Raw genomic sequence first — 21,007 nt, 5'->3', positions numbered from 1 at the left:
GGGAACAAAATCCAATACCCTGTCCTTTTAAGTTAAGAATAAGAGACTGTTGAGGACACTGAATTTCTTCAAAGTTCAATTTCAACCGAGGTTATTGGTGATTAGAGTCATGTTTCACACCGGTGAGTTCGAGTGCAAGTCCAACAGTACAGGGGAGGTGTGGTGGGGCTGTGACCTAATCTGTCCACAAATGAGTCAGAGAGCTGATGTCACCGTGGTGGAAATGGAAGCTCCCTCTTTTGTGGGTCTCAGATATAGAGCCTAGTAAAAGCATAGCATGTGAAGAGAATGCCTCAAGCCCTCCTCTTCACATGCTTTTAAGGCTGGAAAGATCCCATGAAGGTATTGATTTTGGAGGGTGCTGATAGACTGTGTGCCTGACTTGACCGCCTCACCAGTCAAGCCACAAAGAGCCTCTGAAGCTTTCACGTTGCGTGGAAATCACAGCATGGATGAGCACAAAGGAATCAATCCCTGTGCCTGGACTTTGATTATAGTTCTCATCCCAGGGCCCTGCTGAGACATCAATCTCTGCTAAACAGGGATATCGCCACTGCTGGCTGAACAAGTCACAACATAAATAAGAGTTTGCATGCAAGGGAGGCGTCTGCAATGTCTACGTTTTAATATTGCATGCAATGTGCATTGAGACTTCGGTGGCCAATAAAAGCTCCTGTTCTTCAGATACATTAAAGTCTACTTAAACGTGGAGTAAATATTACAACTCATTAGTGACTAATTGCTGCGGTGCCTTCGCTGCTAGGAACCTGCAGTAAAAACAAGCTGCGTGGAAAAGCCTTTCGCGTCAAGAAGCTCTATTCTGGTCCACGAGAGTCGGTGTCCTGCAGGTTTTTGTTCGCCCCTGAAGGCTTCAGTTGGATACAGACCAGCTGTGGCTCATCAACTCTCACAGTGCAAAAACTGTAATGGAACAAAAACCTGCAGGACACCGCTCCAACGCGACAGGAATTTAGAGGTCTTAAAGGAGCACTTTGTTGAGTTTTATCTGTCTGGTGATAGACTGACATGATAATACACGCCATTACACGTGTCAGTGCTATCTGTACCCCATAGGCTTTGCTCTGTGAGAGCAGTAGCAGGCTTTTCACATTATTTTGTGTTATCCGGTGTTGAGAAATAGAAAAAGGTCTCCAGGCCAAAAAAGAATCTTTGCAATTGCTCTGACTGAGCGACATGATCTGGGTGAAAGATTTCAGGGTTGAAAGCAGCCTTCTAACAAGATACAGAGAGTGGTGTGTGATGGTTTTTAATAGCAATGTCAAACAATACAGTAAAGGGAGGTGCAACGCATTAGAGGATACCTACCGTCCTGTAATGTGTTCACTTAAAAGACAGGGGTTCACTGTGGGGTGCCCCAAGGCTCAGTGCTGGGTCCAGTTATTTTTCTTAGAACATGGTCCCCCTTGGCCATTCATACTTATAATTTTGGTTTATATTTCCAGAAGATGCAATCACCCAAATATGAGTTCACACATAACAGTCTTTGTTTACTTTCATAATCGATAACTGAGACTTGCAGAAACCTCGGTGTCATTCTAGGTCAAAACTTCATCTTTGATTTAAAACAAAGGTTTAACTTGCTTTAGTCATCTCAGAGACGTTTTTTTTCCTCCCAAAAAATTGTATTGCATTCTACCTCTCCAGAAGTCCTTACACTGGCTCCCCTTTGGCTCTGACAATTGGTTTAAATATATTACTGATGACATACAAAGCCCAGAGAGGCTTTGCCCAACATATGCATCAGCTCTCATGCTGCTCCATGTCCCTTATGCACTCTGAAAGCCGAGGTCTACGTTCAATACATGAAGCTAAAGATGGTACATCTACTCCACATGCCAGAGAGAATTCTTGTACTTTTACCTATTTGACTGTTCGTGATTACTTTTTAAGTAAAGCTTTTACATTAAAAAAAAAGGTAACCTAGTCTTACTAGATTGTGGCCATTTATATAAAAGTAACGTCTGATCGAGACATTTCAGGCATTTATGAGTTGTTCGGAGTTTTACCAAAGGCCGATTTCTTCTTCAAACATTTCAAATTGTTTCATTTAGCGGATTGTAAAGAGGTTAAATTAGCCATTAAATCATAAATTCAGGAAAAAGACCCAAAATGTATGTACGTTTTAGTGGAAGGACTTATTCTCCCTTTAATTGTCTATTGACCACTCATATTTAACTCATGACACTTTGAAACGGGGGCCTGGCTCTTCATTGGGCATCACTGGACTAACATACTGTATGTTTTAAAAAAAAAGGGGCGACTGTGGCTCAGTAGTGAGCAGGATCGTCTTTCGATCAAAGGATTGGTGGTTCGATCCCCGGCGCCGCTAGCCCATGTCGATGTGTTCTTGAGCAAGACACTTAACCCTAAACTGCGCCTACGGAGTATGAATGGTTGATACTGATGTGGCACCTTGCATGGTGGCTCCTCCCATCAGTGTGTGAATGGGTGAATGATGTCATGTAGTGTTAAAGTGCTTTGAGTGGTCGGAAGACTAGAAAAGCGCTATACAAGTAGAGGTCCAATTACTAAGTACTTTTACAACTATAATTACATGTTGTTGAATCGACTTAGAAGGACCTTGACTTGTAATGAAGTATTACTTTTGGATCTTGAGTTCTTCTTCAACCACAGACAGTGGATATCTTAAAGTTTTAAAAAACAGCTGAATCTCAGGTTAGAAAGCTGTAGAGATTTCTGATCCATAGAAAACCTCTTTATAGCCCTATTTTGTTTCCTTCTACTCTGATCTGCTATAAATCTTTCCGATAGTTATGCTGCTGGAAGCCACTGCTGCAAACACAGAAACGTATTTCAGTTTGAATAATGACGATTCAGGGAAAACATATTGAGCCTGTTTGGGTCCTTCTGTAATGAGATCCGAGTCTTTGTTTATAATAATTTATCACCGCGAGACGCCGAGCACAAAACAAACACCGCTTCTTTCGGATTTTTGGCTGCGATGCACTGGAGCCATGTTTGTTTAGACAAACATTACTTTAACTACCGCGACTAAAACAGATGCAAATGTATTTCCTCTGCCTGCTGGATCTCTGTCACATAAGCATTAGTCTCGTTAGGCAACAGCCTTTTCAAGTCATTTGAAGATAATTATGCCATTTTTCATGTTTGTTTAACATCTCAATTAAACCATTTATTTCTCAAAGACTGAATTGTTTAAGAAAATATTTAGATAAGAAAAAATATTAACATAAAGTTACATCTAAATTAATCGTGTTTCACAAAGTGAGAACAATTCCCCTGCACTTGACTTAATTAGCACACTGTTATTGCTCAAAAATGGGTTTTCCTCATTGACAGTTCATTTTTGCAACTTATTTAATAATAGTAGCCCATTTCAATGCAGCAGTCTGAACTTCCTCAAGCTGATTCAATAGCTTTCTTGTAGTTTATTATAAAAAGCAAAATGCAGTCTGCTGCCGTCAAATGATCCCATCCAGTCTGCCTATTGCTGGAGTTAAATTTCTTATTAAGAGCAGATTAATGGGGAAATATTCAGAGAGCCGCAGGGGATGAGTCTGTTTGTTCTCTGAGTGCTGGTGAGTATCAGTTTCTCATTATTCACGATGTCCCTTTGCTCTCCGGTGTGATTTTATGGGCTCGAACAAACACACCGAAAGCCAAGTAGAAAAAACTGTCTTTGAGAGAGAGGAACGGTGCAAAGGTGAGGAAGTAATGAATGTGAAGTCTCTCTGTTGGATTTCTTTGTTTCCTCTTTCGTGAGAGGAAAAGGTTAACGTTTAGGACTCCCAAAAAGATTTTTATCTACTAACAGACATTCTTATTTTATTTTAACAGAAAGCAAAATTGAAAGTGATTATCATTATATTTAATTTGACAAGCGGCTGGAAACATGGCTCTAAATAAAGGCTAATGGTCTGGTTCCAGTCTTCATAATTGCCCTCGACATCTGAATTCTTCAGTGATTCAAATATAGTTCTAGCTTTGTGTTTTTTTAATATGGTATTGCGTAATTGTGTGTCCAAGTGTCACAAGTGTCCACTTGCAGGAAAAGTATCTATCCAGCTGTCCGTCTGTCCGTCTGTCTGTCTGTCTGTCTGTCTGTCTGTCTGTCTGTCTGTCTCTTCTTGTGCCAGAGAAACTGCCACACCAGGAAAAGACTTTGAAAAGACTGTTTTCATGCAGCGAGCAGAAGTTGACACGTGTTGCTGGACGAAAACTGAGGAGTAACATTTCATAAGATATTGTACGAACCGTCCTATGAGGATACTTTTGACATATTTTACGATCCTTTACTAGTTATGTTGCTTTAATCAAAGTACTTCCAGATCTTTTCCTGATCCCAACTAAGTTGTTTCCGGTGAAAACAGAAGACACTGACTCTAAATGTATTGCAGAGTACCTGCATACTTGATCCGTCACTCTATACAACACTGAAGAAGAAAATAACAGGTCAAGAAATATCACAAAAAAGACAAAACTTGGCTTTTGCCATTTTTTGGCTTTGAGCTTCCTCACTTGACCGAGCTGTATTTTTTAAATTACGTGGCTCGTGAAAAGATTTTATCAGCGCATAAAGGTTGAATTTCGATCAAATCAAAGGAGCATAATAAAAAGTTGAAACAAACACCACCCCATTGGAGTTACCAGGATTTTCACACAACACAGAGCGCAACATTCACACAATGAAGCTTGATGGAACAACAGAAATTGAAAAGAGGTCGAGTGAATCAAACACACCCGCAGGCTCGATGCTGTCACCCCGCCACTCCCTCACCTCGCAGCGTTGCCACGTTTAGTGATTCATTCATGCAGCCGCTGCCAGGAAAAGACCTTGCGGAGCCACTGACAGCCTCGCTTGATTCCAGCACTGTGAACCAACAACGCGCCCTGCGCTGTCAGGCGGAGCACACAGAGCACGTGTGTCGGCCATGACGCCTTTGAAACTGAACATCTCCACTTTGAGAATCTGTTTCTGAAAACCTCGAAGACGGTCGCCTGCATCTCTGGAAAAGGAGGCCAAGAGTCGACGGCCGCGCACGTCCTGATGTTAAAGGCTGCATTGCAGTGATGGGATGTTGTTTTATGAACATATAGACTCTTTTATTTTTACACTTAATCATTACACCCATATTACTGATGATTATCTATCAAAAATCCCATTGTGTAAAGATCTTGTGACAGTTCCAACGGTCAACCGTGCAATATCAATATTCACATATTTGGTCAAAAATATGGTGATATTTGAATTTCTTCGTATTGCCGAGCTCTACCGACAATCACCACATCTTTACGTGTTCTTCAGTCTCACAGGAAACTAGTGATGACTGTTTAGTGTTCATTCATTATACACTGCAAACATTAGGTGCTTATAGTTAAGGTGGTGAACTTATAATGGTTCCCAGTTGCCAACCAGTCGTTCTGCAGTTTACGTCCACGTCTGTCTCAAAGGTCTTGAACTTGGAGCACCTTATAAACCGCTACATAAATTAAATGTATTATTATATACTACTACTATTATTATTAATAATTGTATTATTATTATATATTGCCCAGTCCTACCAACAATATCTTTACTAAAGTTCAGAAAGCCCTTTCTTATATTCCATAATTATGGGATGGTGGTTGCAAAGCTGTAGTAGATTTAGCATCTCTTCATCGAGGATGTCCGTCCTAAATCTCAGGGCCATCCAGCCGGAGGCTGCAGAGCTATTTCACTTTGGACCGACCGGTTTTACAAGATGCAGCGCATCCTGTTGGATTTATCAGTCCGCAGACACATCCGTTGACAAACTAGTGCATTTCATCAAGATCTCTTTTTTATTATTTTATTATGACCCTCTGGAATATTACACCATTGTCTCGAATGACTCCCCACCCCCAGCAGAGCAGAGTGGTTGATGATTGAGCTCGTAACTGTTTTAGGTGCTCACACAGGCCCACAGGAAGAAGATGTATCACCAATCAAGCAGGAGGGGCGGGAGGCGACGGGTGAGGAATAAAATGAGGCAGATCTCAAAAGTGGAGGGAACTGTGCATCACCTCTCCTCGTCTCCCTCCTCCTCCTCCTCTTCCTTCTCCTCCTCCTCCGCTCTCTTGACCTGTCACTTAGAAATATTGACGCTCCTCGATCGTCCTTTCTCCGCCAACTCCTTCTCCTTGACATTATTTGGCCATTTCATTCTTTATTTATTACACACACACACACGTGATGTAGACTTCATCCGTTCTTAACAGACGAATACTCATCGTCTCCCTTGTTGTCGTTTGCTCCTCACTGATAAATGTCGTGTTAAATAAGTCTCTTCTTTTTGTTGTCCCTGCAGTTCTTCATCCTCCTCCTGCTCATCTTCTTCCTGGAGATTCTGTCCATCATGCTTTTCTTCATCTACCAAGACGAGGTAAGACTCCCTGAAGGGCTCTCAGCGTGTTGCATGCTGGGATTCTTTCTCCACCTGAACGAGATGAGAAAAGCCCTCCACGATGTTTCGGAGCGCTGCCTTTAAAATGATCATGTTGGAGTTCATGCCTGCAGTGTGTGTTTGTTCAGAAAAGAGCCCGTCAGCTGACACGCTTCTGTGATTTGAACACTCAACAAAGGAAAAGTGTTCAGTATTTTCTCAAGTGCAAAATTAACAAGTTTCAAGCAAAACTATAGATATATACATATTTGTTAATCACATTGTAAAGCAAATTCAAAATTATAATCCCATAAAGTATTTCAGAGTTTCTGACAAACTTCAGATTCAGATTTAACTTTATTGTCATTGCAGAGGCTTTAAACACCAGGACAATGCATGCGTTTGAGGCTCTGAACAGAAGTGCAAATAGAAGCAGTAAAAGTGCAGTAAAAAGTTCCAGATAAACAGTAGTATAGATATAAATAACAGTTCCATATAAATAGCAGTATAGCTATAAATAACATGGCTGCAAGGTGGTGTAGTGGCTAGCACTGACGCCTCACAGCAAGTGGTTCGGATCCCGGGCGGGCCGGGGTTCGGATACTGGTCTGGCAGATCCCTCTGTGTGGAGTTTGCATGTTCTCCCCGTGGCAGCGTGAGTTCTCTCCGGGTTCTCCGGCTTCCTCCCACAGTCCAAAGACATGCTGCATAGGTTAATTGGACTCTAAATTGCCCGTAGGTGTGAATGTGAGCGTGAATGGTTGTCTGTCTATAAGTCTGCCCTGTGATGGACTGGTGACTTGTCCAGGGTGTACCCTGCCTTGCCCATTGACAGCTGGGATCGGCTCCAGCGCCCCGCGACCTCAATGAGGATAAGCGGTTAAGATAATGGATGGATGGATATAAATAACATAATAAAAAAGGCAAATAACATTATATATATATATATATATATAAGCAGTAAGAGGCGGGGCTGATCTCCATGTCATCAATCATGGCTAAAATAACCGGACCAGATATCCGGGAAATTAAACCCCGTTGTGTCTCGGTTTATTCGATGTATCCATCGAGCCACATGTGGGCTGGTTTACTACAGCTGTGTGAACCCAAAATAATAAGTAGATTTATCTTTTAATGGCAATTCACAGTTAGAAAAGGATGCAGGGGAAAAAGCACGTAATTATGGCAATATATACAAAATTATTATTCTTGCTTTATTAGGTCTGGCTGCAAGACGACAAGCAAACGATTAAAAATGTTGCTTTCCTGAGTGGAGTTTAGGTGGATGTTTGCTCGGCTTTGCACACATTGTTCCTCCTCCATTAACACTCAGGACCACGTAATTGTTCGTCCCATAGAGAGTCTGGTTCATACGAATACATTTATACTCAGTTTCATCACGGAAAGTCAGCCATGGGCAGCAGCAGTGCACCAGTGCTGCTGCCTGTGAGGGTTGTGAGCGATGCTTTAATAAAACTTTCTGAGTTTTCTTCTCTTTTTTTCTTCGCTCACACATCTCTAAACATCTTTTCCTCGTTAATAAATCCCCATTCATCTTAGCTCATGCATTCAGGATGATTTCCCCTGTAAATAAACAAGTCAGGCAAGAGACAAGACGCAGATGAGCTCTCCCTCTCACATGCTTCTGTAATCCCCCGCACATTTTCAGCTGAGGTTTTAATAAAGCATTGAAAGGGCATGTTAAATTACATCCACGTTGGTCTAATTAATGCTCCTATCCCCCAAAATGTACTGACAGCTTTTACCCTTGGGATCATTTTACCCCAGCAATTTAAACCTCCAGAAAATGATTGCAATTACAATTAATACCCAACATCATGTGTCAGGTGCTGCATTGCATATCTCTTTGCTGACGACCTAAATACTCACTACATATGTGATATTAGTGTGATTAGTTGTGTACTGCAGGGAGTTGTGCCTCTGAAACAAAACTGTCATGGCCCTTCAAGATGATGTGTTATCTCGTAATACGGGACCAGGAGTCAGAGAAACAAATATGGATTTATTCAAATAATAAGCTCGTGCATTATGAGCAAAGAAGGTTGTGTACAGTTACATTGTTTGTTTAATTTAATTGCAGGCAACATAACATACAAGCAGCATTAAGAACAAATGACTGCTACGTATAATTTTATGGTCAATTCTCATTCATTCAAAATGTATTTCATAATCCTGTATTTAGGGCTGTTACAGCGATTGTAGATAAGACTAATTTGTTTGGAAATTGTAATGTCAGAAGAATACTCGTAACAATTACACTTAAATTACTTGAAACCGCTTGTATTGTTCAATGAAGAGCCGAAAACATTAAGATATTTAGTGGACAATAAAATGAGCAAAAACGGAAAATCTTTTGAGTTTGAGCATAAGAAATGATTTGATTATACAAAATTGTTTTTCATTTCATTGATTGAGAACTTGACAATTTGGATGATTTGATTTTAGAATTGTTTTTAATCCCAATACAGGAGTCGAGTATCCTGTAATAAAATGAAATAAAAATAAAACAAAATGGACAAATTAAAATCAGCAGGTGCTGTAATTTAATTTAGTGTATATTACATTGGACGCCCTCCAGAAGCACTTAATGCCACCCTGGATTGGAAACGCATCTCCACCATAAATCATTGGCAATTTCAAACGACTTGCGTTATATTATTCATGTGCTGGTGCAGAAAACTTTATCCCTGAAGACCGAGGCCGACCCCGACTCTAATCCTTTGTACGTTTCGGTAAATAACAACCTACTTTGATATTTCCTCCACTTTCTGTTGGCGACCTTGGACCTGCATGTTCTTTGTTGTCTTTTTGTTATACTATGTAATTGCCTAATCATTGGTGGTGTAACGCGATGTGTACCTCCTGACTGGCTACGTTCTTCTGGGCTCTCGGCCAATCAGCGCAGCTCTGTTGAGCTTCTTTTTTTTTCTAAATCAATGTCTTCGGTCACACCTCAGCTCTCTCTTTGCGTGCTCGTTGCCCGACTTCCAGTGTGGCGCATCATTCAGCCTCTGAATAATGCAGGTTTGTCCACCCAGGAGGCGATTAGCGACACGCCGCAGTAAAACGTTAGTGATGGTGTCGATGTTCGGCGGCAAAGGGAAAGCGCTCACGGTGAAGTATGGGTGGCCATTAACTAGTGCTGACGTTGACATTTCTTTTTAAAAAACAGCAGGGGACTGGATTTTATTTGTAAGTTGTTCAATAAAACCCATACAGTGTGATACATCAAAGCACATTTAACAACATGGGCCATTTTAATTTGTTGCAAATGAATGATTCCTTTATACCTACATGGGGAGCTGGTGTCTGCCATGTTGCACGACCATGTTTCTACAGGAGCCCAGAGCGGACAAACTAATCTCTGGCTATGGAGAGAGACATTCACCTTTAACGTTACCTTGCTGCCACGAGAGGTCCTCAAAACGCTTGAAAAGGGAAGAGTAAGCTGGGGTTTATTCCGTTGGTTGCGAATTGCAACCTCACCACTAGATGTCACTAAATCCTACACGCTGCTCCTTTAAAACTTGGGAACAGAAATACCAAAAACTACTCGTAAGAGTGTTAAACCACTTTGTGAAGGTTTGGAACGAAATCACTGGCATAGTTGGAGAGAAGAAACAAACCCTCAGACTTATATTCATGTCCGAGCCGAGTTCACGACAGGCTCACCTTTCTTATGACTCTCTGTGTGCTTTCAGAATAGATAATGACTTGGGGGGGGGGAAGCAGTCTTTGTTGTCAGTATTCTTTAGAGAACTGTCTGTGAATCCCATGCAAACAAGCTATACTACCAATATCATCGCTGCGTAACAAATTGCCACCTTTTTCCTTTGACTTTTCGTACATACTGCGGCTGCCCTTACCTAGTGTTGCATGCAGTACGCATTCAAGTAGGACATCATTTAAAGTTGAGCTTTGACCCTCTTGCTCATATTTCTGCCTTTCTGATCTTTTTTCAGCATACTGCATTTGACATACTGAGTATTGGGACATACTTAATATTTCCCCGGCACATAGTTTGATAGTCGATATGGAAACTGGTCTCCTCCACATTGTACCTCATTAAATGATACAGGAATTGTCTCTTCTGTGATGTCTGATTATCTTTTGGGCGCGAAACCACCTCTTAATGGATTCAGTCCCTGCTGCTGTTGTGTGCAGCGTTCACCTCTTTAGTTCACAGAAGAAACGCACACAAAAGTGGTACGATGGCTGCTCCTCACTTGGAGTTATTTCTCATGCATGTGATGAAGAAATTAACTGAGAAGAGGGGAAAATAAAAAGAGAAATCTTTTGATGGTATTGAAAATGTGTTCTCGGTATTCCATTATTGATGCATTAACTTCATAAATCACGCTACTTCGCTCCCACTTGCATAAAAAGTACATTATCTTCTTTTAATGTGATCATTATTCTGGCTCTGGCATTATTTGTTATTTTGTGTTATTCCCCATTCTACTGCAAACAAAACATTTTAAACTCCTTTCAACTATATTTTAGCGTCGTCTTAGTTCTGCTGTTCAAGTAGTTCAAACATAATTTAAAACAGGGTGTTGAGTAAGAACATGCTCAGTTTATAATCTAGAGTTTTTGCTCAATAAATACATTTGGGTTATTTATTATCTGTGGGGAATGTTACTTTGAATACGGCCTACTTAAACAAAACATTTAATACTTCATTCCATGTACACAAATATTTTTGGACTCAGTTTTAAGAAATCATCATCAGTGTTACTTTGATTTTCATCCCATGTTTTTTTTTTGTTTTTTATCGCTCTAGTTTATCGCTAATTATCAGGACCTGGTCCTTTTTTTCCTCTCCTCCGTCACCATGGTAACACCCTGGAAGCAGTCCAGTTGTAGATTCCAATGCCGTTCTTCTAGTGTGCAAAAAAAAAAAAAAAAGCCAAGCCCTCCAGATGCCATAACTTAACCGGAGCGTTAGGTGCATGTTGATGAACTCCCGTCTCAGGCACTGGGGATGGTCACGCTCAGTGGTCCAGTTTATTACATCTGCTTTAACCCGATAAAAAGCTCTGCGACGCAGCTGGAAACTACTTCAAACAGCTCACAGATCTCCCACACACCTGAAATGGTCACCGTTTGTTTCACTTTGTTGGCTCCTAAGGGTGAGGAAGAGGATGATGAAAGAAAATGTCCTACGAGGTTAACGTCAGCTGAGGCTGTGTTTCAAAGTGTCGGGAGTGAATGAAAATGAGCCTGACTCAGCGGCGGGATATTGAAAACTGATGTATGAATGGTTTATGGCACATCCACACGGGTTTACAACCTTGTCAGCTTGGCTTTATTGTCACCTCGAGGGAAAAATCACTCAGCCAGACAAACATAAACAGAGCAATAACAACAGCAGACCACCAGCCATCTTTTGTCATTAGGGAGTTATCAATAGCTTGCATTGTATAACGTTATCAGTTCAAAGTCATGTTTTAATCCGTAAAGCCCAAATTGTTTGTTATGAGTCAATCAAGGAAGTTCAGGTGGCATCTTCTGGGTCTGAAAAGTGAAGTCAAAGCAGAAATGCCCTAAAATCTGCATTTACCATAATGTCTACCAGGGGGCGACTCCTCTGGTTGTATAGAAGTCTATGCTTCATGTGTTAAAGCTGCATTCTCTCTCCTAGCCACCAGGGGGCAAATCCTCTGGTTGTATAGAAGTCCATATAAATGACTCTACTTGATTTATTCCCTCAGGAAACATTGTAAACATGAGTGTATGTCTCAATCTCTAGTTTCAAGTATTCTTCAATACGGCATGATGTTCATTTAGTAAATTATGGTCATTTAGAGTCAAACAGACCATAAAGCAGAGGATGTTTTAGGGCGGGGCCTCTTTGCGATTTGTGGTCCGTGTTTGTTTTTTTTTACAACTTTTACTGTTTTTTTACTTCATAAAAATGAACGTCACGTCACAGTGACTATGTCCACTTCTTATATAACATAGCCAACGATAGACAGCAGAAGAGCAGAAATGAGTGGCCAAACGATCTAAAGACAATCCAACCATCAGATGACACAGCGACCTAACAGCCTCAAAGCCAAGCTCACAAATACCAATCAAATGGAGTCAAGACACCGATACCCAACATGCATGTTAGCATGAAGAGCTATTTCTTACCTTGTTGAAGTGAAGCAATGAACTCTGGCTCACTTATCCTCAATGGAGAAGAGGCAAGGCAAGGCCAGTTCATTTGAATAGCACATTTCAACAATGATTCAAAGTGCTTTACATAACCATTCAAAGCAAAGTAAAATGAATACAAGTTGCAGTGCAGTTTAAGAAATAAAATGCAGTAGTGATATGCAGCAATTGAGTCTGGGTCAATTAAAGACAAACAGAAAAGTCTTCAATCTGGATTTAAAGGAGCTGAGGGTCTCTCAGGGACCTTGTTCCAGACATGTGGAGCAGAAAAGCTGAAAGCTGCTTCTCCATCTTTAGTTCTGACTCTTGGAACAGAAAGTAGATCAAAACCAGACGACCTGAAGGGCTCGGGATGGTCCACAAGGTTGCAGCAGATCACAAACATATGCCCTAAACCATTCAGTGCTTTACAAACCAGCAGTATGATTTTAAAGTCAATTATTTGTTGGACAAGAAGCCAGTGTAAAGACATCAGAACTGGAGTGATGTCATGCACTTTTCCTGGTCATTATTTCCACCATGTAATACATGTATTATATTTATATAGATGTTATGGTGTTACCAGTCCAGACTTTGGCTCATATCAAAACTTACCAAAAGCTCAAACTTGACAGTCTTACAGCTTCAGGATATTTTGGCAAATTTTCCGCCCAATTTGAATCATTTCTCACCGTCCATTGGTGCTCCTACCTCTAAATCCCCCTCAAAGCTACGCAGCAGGACTGCTGGAAGGCAAGCCCGCTGATGAAAATGTTACTTGAGCAGCAGCAGCAGCAAACGTTTCAGCATCAATATATCAATATATATATATATATATATACTTCGAAGGTTGTAATGAAGTATTTTTACATTTTGTATTGCTATTTCTTAAGTGAAGGGTCTTAACCACTGAGTGTACTATTAGATGAATTTACTCATCAAACGGCCTGCAGGGATGTTAAAGGTCTCTGACTAAACGGTGGAACGAAAACCAGCTAATCAAAAACAGCGCTGCCTCAATAGGCACAGTAGAAGTTATAGAAATGATTGGCTTTTCTTGCTCGAGCTACCCCTGAGGTGCGTCAGGCAGTTACACAATGGTATTGATAGGACTTGCCGTCTGTTATATAAATGATTCAAACTCGGATCAATAACTGACAGCCTGTGTGCACTGATTTAGAAAGCGCGTTACACTGGAGGCCTTCCCATTGCAACAGATAGATAAGAAGGGCCCTCTTTGTGCTGTGTGAATCATCACAGTAGTTTTTCACCCATCCGCTGTTGAATGAAACCAAGTATAAAAAAAATGTGCTTATGGGCGCCGAGACGCCGACGGTTCAAACTGAGCAGCGTGAGCCACTCAAGGGACATCAATCCAACAAATATACATCTGGTTTGGCACCGATGGCACCGATGGCTCAGAGTTCTGCGTCTGCCGGGATCGCTGAGTTCAAACACTTGATTGCAACAAAGACTCCAGAGCCAAAGAGATTTTCATTTTGACACTGACGAGTTCAATTTAAAAAGACTAAATTCTGCCCCTGAGCTGCTCTTTAAACTGCCAATGCGTCAATTAGTCTGTGATATTCACTGCCGTTGCACTCCTGCTTTTTTTTTTGTCACGTTCCACCTTTTTTTTGTCGCGCTGACTTCACCCTGAACTCGTTTCATGAACAAAAGTCGTCAGAGAACAGGTGCGTTTTCACATTTCGAGTGAGGAGCGAGGAGGAAACGTTTTTATGCGAGTAAGATTTCACATGAATAGAAGACATTTTGTGTGTATTGTGTCATATTCCATTCAGTATTTCAGTTCAAATGAACAATGAACGGTATTCATACATTCATTGCTTTACAGAACAACTCGCTATACGGTTTGCCTCTCGGTGACACTCACACACTCACACTCACACACTCACTCACACACACTCACACTCACAGTGTGTTGCTCAAGGATTTCGTAAACAATGCCGAGATGGAAGCTGAACTGCCAACCTGGTGAGTAAAGGGCGACCAGCTGGTTTGTGTTTACGTCTTGTTTGCTAAGATTTTTATTGTAATTTTGCACACAAATATAGAAAGCATCGAAATGTTCTACGCAAAGTGACTTGAAAAATGTTGAGCTTCTCTTAAATCCTTTTTTTTTTTGGTAAGAAAAACAAGTTTATATTCTTGTGCCATGTCAGGTGTTTTATTGGGAAAAGATTATTTAAATGCTTTTCCGCCCTTCGGGATGCACCCTGGTGGGTCTTATCATAACAATAATAACTTTATTTATATAGCATCTTTAAAAACCAAGTTTACAAAGTGCTTCCACCGTTAAGCAAAGCAGAGACACAACTTCCATAAACAAAAAGGACCATACCATAAAGGCATTGAATACACCTAAACTAAACAAATAGCCAAAAACAGTAGAAAACAAACAAATATATTAAAAAAAAAACAAAAAAACATGGGAACAAAATAACAACATGATAGATCATAAAAGAACATAAAAGGACAACATCACTTAAACCCAATTCTATAAAAATGTGTTGTACGAAAAGTGATTTAGAAGAAGTTATTGATTCGGCCAGCCTTATCTCCTCCGGTGGGGCCTTCCAAAGTCGAGGGGCCCTGATGGCAGAAGCACAGCCAGGAGGGCCCCACCGGAGGATCTAAAGCTGCGAGTTGGCTCACGTGCCGTTATAACATTTCAATAATGCAATCCGGGGCCAGACCTTAAATGTGATCAACAAAATCTTAAAATCAATTTTAAAACCAACTGGGAGCCAGTGGAGAGAGGCCAGAACCGGAGTAATGTGACGTCGTCTGTTAAAACCAGAAAGAAGCCCCGCTGCTGCATTTTGACGAGTTGGAGCCGGAAGATAGATTTTTGTTTTAATGCCTGAGAGGAGTCATTTGCAGTAATCTAGTCTTATTCTTATTCACTTATGTGACGTGTTTATGTGGCTTCAAATCTTTCTCTGGAAAACAAATCAACAAAAAAGAGGCAACGGATGCCCACAAAGAAGCCAGTGACTTCTCTCACAGTGTACTTGAGATGGTTCGCGTCCACACCTCCTCGGGGTGCTATTATCAGGGCGCGGGGCAGCGCGAGGCGTTTCCTCTGCGGGGGTGTGTGTTAGGAGACGAGTCAAGGTGAGACACCAAGGCTGCTGCTATCAAATGAAGTCATGGAGAGCGACCGCCGGGTCGGCTCCACAGAAACCTTGTGCACTAAACCAAAAGGGTAGCGGAGTCGTTAACAGTGAATCACGAGCGCGACACGACAACACGAGGCCGCGCATTTCCTTCTGATGGCGCCATTGGTAAAACTTAAAAAATAAAAAATAAAAATTGCCCGCTATTAAAAACCTGTAACACTTTATTTTAACCACCTCTATTAAGTGTTTCTTAGCAGTATATAAACCATTAATCACAGGTCTAGACAGACTATAATGTGGCTGAGCAGCAATGAAGACATTTTTAAGCGTTCACGCATTTGCTGTAACTCGTCCTTAGGCATCTTTGTTTGATGTAAAGTGATACGTCTCAATATTTTATACTATACATGAAGTAGTCTATTAAAAAGGTGCTAAACTAGCTATGCAGAGCTGCAATATAGCAGCAAACAACTGAACTAATTCTGTGAGTTTTGTTACACAAGCTTCGTTCTGTTGACATGGTCGCGTCGGCCGTGTGTGCTAGCACCAGATACATATGTTTCATATACAGGTTTTCATTTTTAACACACTTCCTTATACCCTCTTAAAACCACAATATAGTATGTTAAAAAATGGAGGAAGTGCCTGTATTTTATTTATGAATTCTAAATAGGATAGTTAGGAGAGTGTTGCTTTCTCTTCGGTGCTCTTTCATGCATTTCTGAACAAAGACCTTTCCTTCTGCATTAATCACCTGTCGGCTTGGTTTGAAACACCAGTGTTCCCAGTGAGTTGGTGTTCTCATTGGCATGCATCATTTCTCCGGGGAAAAGCACCAAGGGTCTGTCTCCGCTGTCACTCTCACATCACTGTGTTCTCTCCTTGGCTTTCGGTTCCACTGCTGGGAAATTGTGAAACAACGTGGAAACGGAAAAGCATCCACTTACGAGCGGACGACTTCAACATGCAGGTGAAGAAGTGTGACCACTGATGTGCAGCTGCAGACGTGCGACTTGTGACACCCGATAGGCTCACCCTCCGTCGTCACCCTTCCAGCTGTAGCCGTCAAAACATTTATGCCCCTGTCGGAATACATTTCAAGCCTGGGAAAATTTTCATTTCACCTAGACTTGGAGAAATGCAATTAGATAAACGCCGCTGGATAATCACGGTGCTGAAACACGCCCACGTCAGGGAGATGTTAATATAAGAGACAAATTGAGACGATCGGTAAACAGACAAGGCGCATTTATTTGTGTCTCGGAAATATGGGAGACGAGGAAGCGTGCAGTTTAAATGATGCAGATGATGTTGAGGAATTTGCGAAAGACCGTGATTAAAAAATTATTCCAATTCGGGTCTTTACTATTTTACTGTCACCATTTTAATTTTCACCATCACAATGCTCTTGGCTGAGGAACAGCTTCTTTTATATATTCACTTAATGTCTTATTTATTGAATGTCTTGTTTTAAATCAGTAATGTCTTTTTACGATGATAATATATAATCCTTATTTATTTAAATGTACGTCCTTATTCATGGTTTGTTCTTTGTTGTTTTCTCTCATATTTTTACCAGCTAGTACGTTTTGCCAGTTAAAGTCTAAGCAGTGTAAATGTGGCAGAAAGCTGCATGACAGTGTACGTTGACGCTCTATGGACTGTAAAATGCAGTTTCGAGTTCGTATTTCCCTCCCAGTACACACAATATTGAAGTGCATACCCACAAATCTAAACTTTCACCTCTTAGTGAAAGCAAACGCGCTTTCCCTCTGAGCCCAGCGAGCGTTTGTCAGCTGGAGTTGGACAGCCTGGTGTTTCTCTTTGCTCATCTGGCTTCAGAGTACTTGGTCTCTTTCGAGGCGTCACTTTGACGACAGCTTTGTTGTTGCTGGTGTGTGATACGAGTAGCTTTGGGATTAACTATTGGCCGTTATATGAACAACAAAGTGTGGTTGCTCGGCTGAAAGGAACCGTGTGTTGCACCTTTGTGTTCTCCTTCTGGTGCATTCCTCTGGGTTAAAGGGGTCAAGGGCTGCTTGCAGAGGATAACGCTTTGTAACAGCAGGTCAACATGCTGCAGGATCGTCCAGGTCTTTCCTGGTTGTTTAGGATCAGAGCGAAGCACTAACACTGATGTTTAAATGTACTGGGCTGCTTTGGACAGAATGAGTTCACCATTTGCTTGAGCTGAGAAAACACAAACATTGTTTTGATTTGGTTACTGTGATTATTAATATTTCCAAATCCTTTTTTTTTTGACAGATTTAAATGAGCTTTTGGCAAATTTGTGCAGCTTATTACCTCCTATTTAATTCCAAAATTCACACAACACAATTCTCTTTTAAGACTTTAATTGTGTTTTAAAAATAAATCCATCATGTGGATAATAAGCTGACATTCATGTACCAACTACAAAGGAGTTCTCTTCATACGTTAGTTACTTTTGGAGTTCAGCTTAAAAACAAGACCAAGCCGGGAACCCTTCTGCTCCAGATTCACCGAGGTTGTGTGTTCAGTGTAGTTTCTGTGACTCTGTTTCTGGCTCAGTTTGTTTCTCCCCAAACTGAATAATTCAGTTGCTACTTAAATAAAGGTTCCAAACAGGTTCTCCAGAACCTTTGGGGAAGAAAGACAGCCCACACACCCCAAAAACCATGATCAGCATGGAACATAAAGGGGATCTCACCTGGGTGGGTTCTATGTGATACCATTAGAACATAAAAGGGTTATTGGTACAAAAAAAACAACAATAAACCAGGTCGGTTCTTTTTAGCACCCTTAGAAATTGTAAAGGTTCTGGGTAGAACCTCCAGAGAGGGTTCTGGTTGGGGATACTACACCAGAGAAGTGTTCTTTGTGCAATCTCTGATTGGGGGTTTCTGATGGAACCACTCTCAGATGGTTGTAGGTATAACCCTTTATGTTGGAAGTTTAACCCTCCAAAATGGTTCCAGTTGGCATCTTATGACTGAAAATATACTGCTAGATTTTAATCATGAGATTAAGTCATGAGCCAATAATTCTGGCACCCCTAAAAGTATGTATTTATTGTAAAAAAAATAAGTTTCTTTCAAAACTTTTACTTCAATGAAAAGGTACTATTTTTGTCAATAATTTTCAGTGAAAGATTAAGAGGATAAACAGCAACGATTTCTTTCCACAGCCTGTTTTGCTCTTATTTCCTAAGAGTGCCAATAATTCTGGAGGGAACTGTATGTCTGTCACTGAACTATACATACATGCTCCTCTCACTCTTCTGCCTAAAAGCCCACCTGAAAGCTTTGCTGTCCTCTGCTTCTCCAGCATTTCTTAAAGCTCTTTCTTCCACTCTTAATACCCACCTGTAGGTGCTGAGTCTACGTTCCCTTAGACGTTATTATCTTGGTGTTTGAACGTCCAACTCCCTGTTTGATGCCTCCTTGTGAGGAGCTAAAGTATGACGACTACACGGCAAATATCTCCCATGTGCGTGATCCAGTTCAACATAATTCATTCCAGTTGGACGAGTTGGAGAAGCTGCTGATAAAACCTCAGCAGTACTTTGATGTGAAACAGTTCAGGACAGCCTGACGGCATCAAGCGCCAGCCTTCAGAAAGACCCACCTGTTATCACTGGCTGCAGGCAAAAGAAGCTTTTAAGAGCAGTTACGCATCAAAACAGTCTTATCCTTCACTATTTGTTTGGAGCGTCTCCACGAAAAAGAACGGGCCATGGAAAGGATCTCTGTGCTGGAACTTTCTGTTGATAATCAGCCTCGACCTTGTTATAGTCCAACAACTTGTGTCTAAAATCCTAATTCTACCTTAATGAGTATCATCCCTTAAATTCTAACAGTGCACTACTTGTCCCCCCCCCACCCTCCAATTTAGTCTCATTGATTGTCTACGCACATGGTTTTCCAAGTGTTAATCAGGAACTGATTAGAAGGAGAGGATGGAAATTGTAATTGATTTGCCCAAGCTGGGTTTTTTTAATTGATTTGCCCCGGCTAAGGACCGAGATTAGTCACTTAAAGGTGAGTGCCACACCATTTAAATTATTCACGTGTGTTATTTCGGCGCCCCGGGACGAAATTACAATTCAGAGACAGAGACTTTGAATTTGCAACTTTGTTGCCACATCAATTATCTGAGAAGCACTGCCAGACTTCACATCCCACTGCGCAAACCTACGGGGTTAGTTCTCCAGTCTCCGGCTCCCGAGAAGTTCACATCCATTGACCGCTCCGTCCCCAGGCACAGGAATAACGTATAAGGCTTCTTGAGGAAGGTGGCACTCCGTTATAACTCCATCTCTAAATGCAGAGCAACACTTGGGGAAGTTTCAAGCTCGAGGTCAGAGGGAAATAAAGCACATGCGGGTCAGACTGGAGTGTGTCTGCAGTCAAAATGCCCTTGAAAAGCCTTGACTCGGTGCAAATCGAGTGCAGGGAATGTAATCTGGGCTTCCTCAGAGGGAGGATGAAATGAAAGCATTTGCGGTGGGAAACCAGCTCTTCCAATAAGTGTGCAGCCAATAGGTGAGGAAGGCAGAGCCCTCGTGGGACATTTATGTGCATTCAGAAAGTACAAAGACGGAATTACATATACATGAAAACGACTGAAACAGGCTTTTTTAAATCTGCGCTTGATTTTTGGAACGATTCTGCGGGTGCAAAGCCGCGAGCACCGCTGTGATGGAGTACAAAACTTGAGGGCAGGAATTTAAGTTTTGAATCAATAATAAATCCACACATTCTGCTTAAAGAAAAGTGGAACAAAAATGATTTTTTTTAAGATCAGTAAAAGTCGGGAATCTTTTATGCAGTTTGGTTTTCCGAGAAAGAAAAGTGTGTCTACGGGAAATCTGCGGGCGGGGGAATATAATCACAGATCTTTCTCTGTATCGTCTGTCTCCTGCATTTATGGCACACAGGTAATGGATATCAACTGTTTGGAGGCAAATTGAACCATTTTCGCCCCTCTCATTATTTCCACTCCTCTGAAATCTCTTTCAAACACAATGTCCTTTCTCCTGATGGAAAGCTCCGTTTCTCTGCTTACGACAAACTGCACATGTTGGAGTCCTGGAGTCAGGTCTCTACTTCATCAGTGTGTTAGCTTTTACATATGCAGACTTTATTCATATTGCACTTTTCATCACAGTACAAAATGCTTCACACAGTACACTTTGTGTCTTTGTAGTTGATGCAGGATAACCACCGCACACATAGTTCAGTTGGAATGACAGGTGTAGAAACAAACAAGTTGCATCCCAATCACTTTGAAATTTAAATAAATAGATAACATTTGTCT

General features: G+C 41.2%; 1 protein-coding gene across 4 annotated transcripts in view; it reads left to right on the top strand.

The window, feature by feature from the left end:
• The window catches only part of tspan4a (tetraspanin 4a), a 132,552-nt gene that overhangs the window by 88,772 nt on the left and 22,773 nt on the right, over positions 1-21,007 (top strand). For all 4 annotated transcript variants that reach the window (XM_068577570.1, XM_068577587.1, XM_068577562.1 and 1 more), the window contains one exon: positions 6,330-6,404. In XM_068577570.1, coding sequence (XP_068433671.1) covers positions 6,330-6,404 — 75 coding nt within the window. The remainder of the gene's footprint in view (positions 1-6,329; positions 6,405-21,007) is intronic.

This window comes from Clinocottus analis, unplaced genomic scaffold, assembly GCF_023055335.1.
Source record: "Clinocottus analis isolate CAN_PGR_092001 unplaced genomic scaffold, fCliAna1.0.p SCAF_1, whole genome shotgun sequence".
Lineage (NCBI taxonomy): Eukaryota > Metazoa > Chordata > Actinopteri > Perciformes > Cottidae > Clinocottus > Clinocottus analis.
Note: the sequence above shows the minus strand (reverse complement) of the source record. Positions and strands in the feature narration are given on the sequence as shown.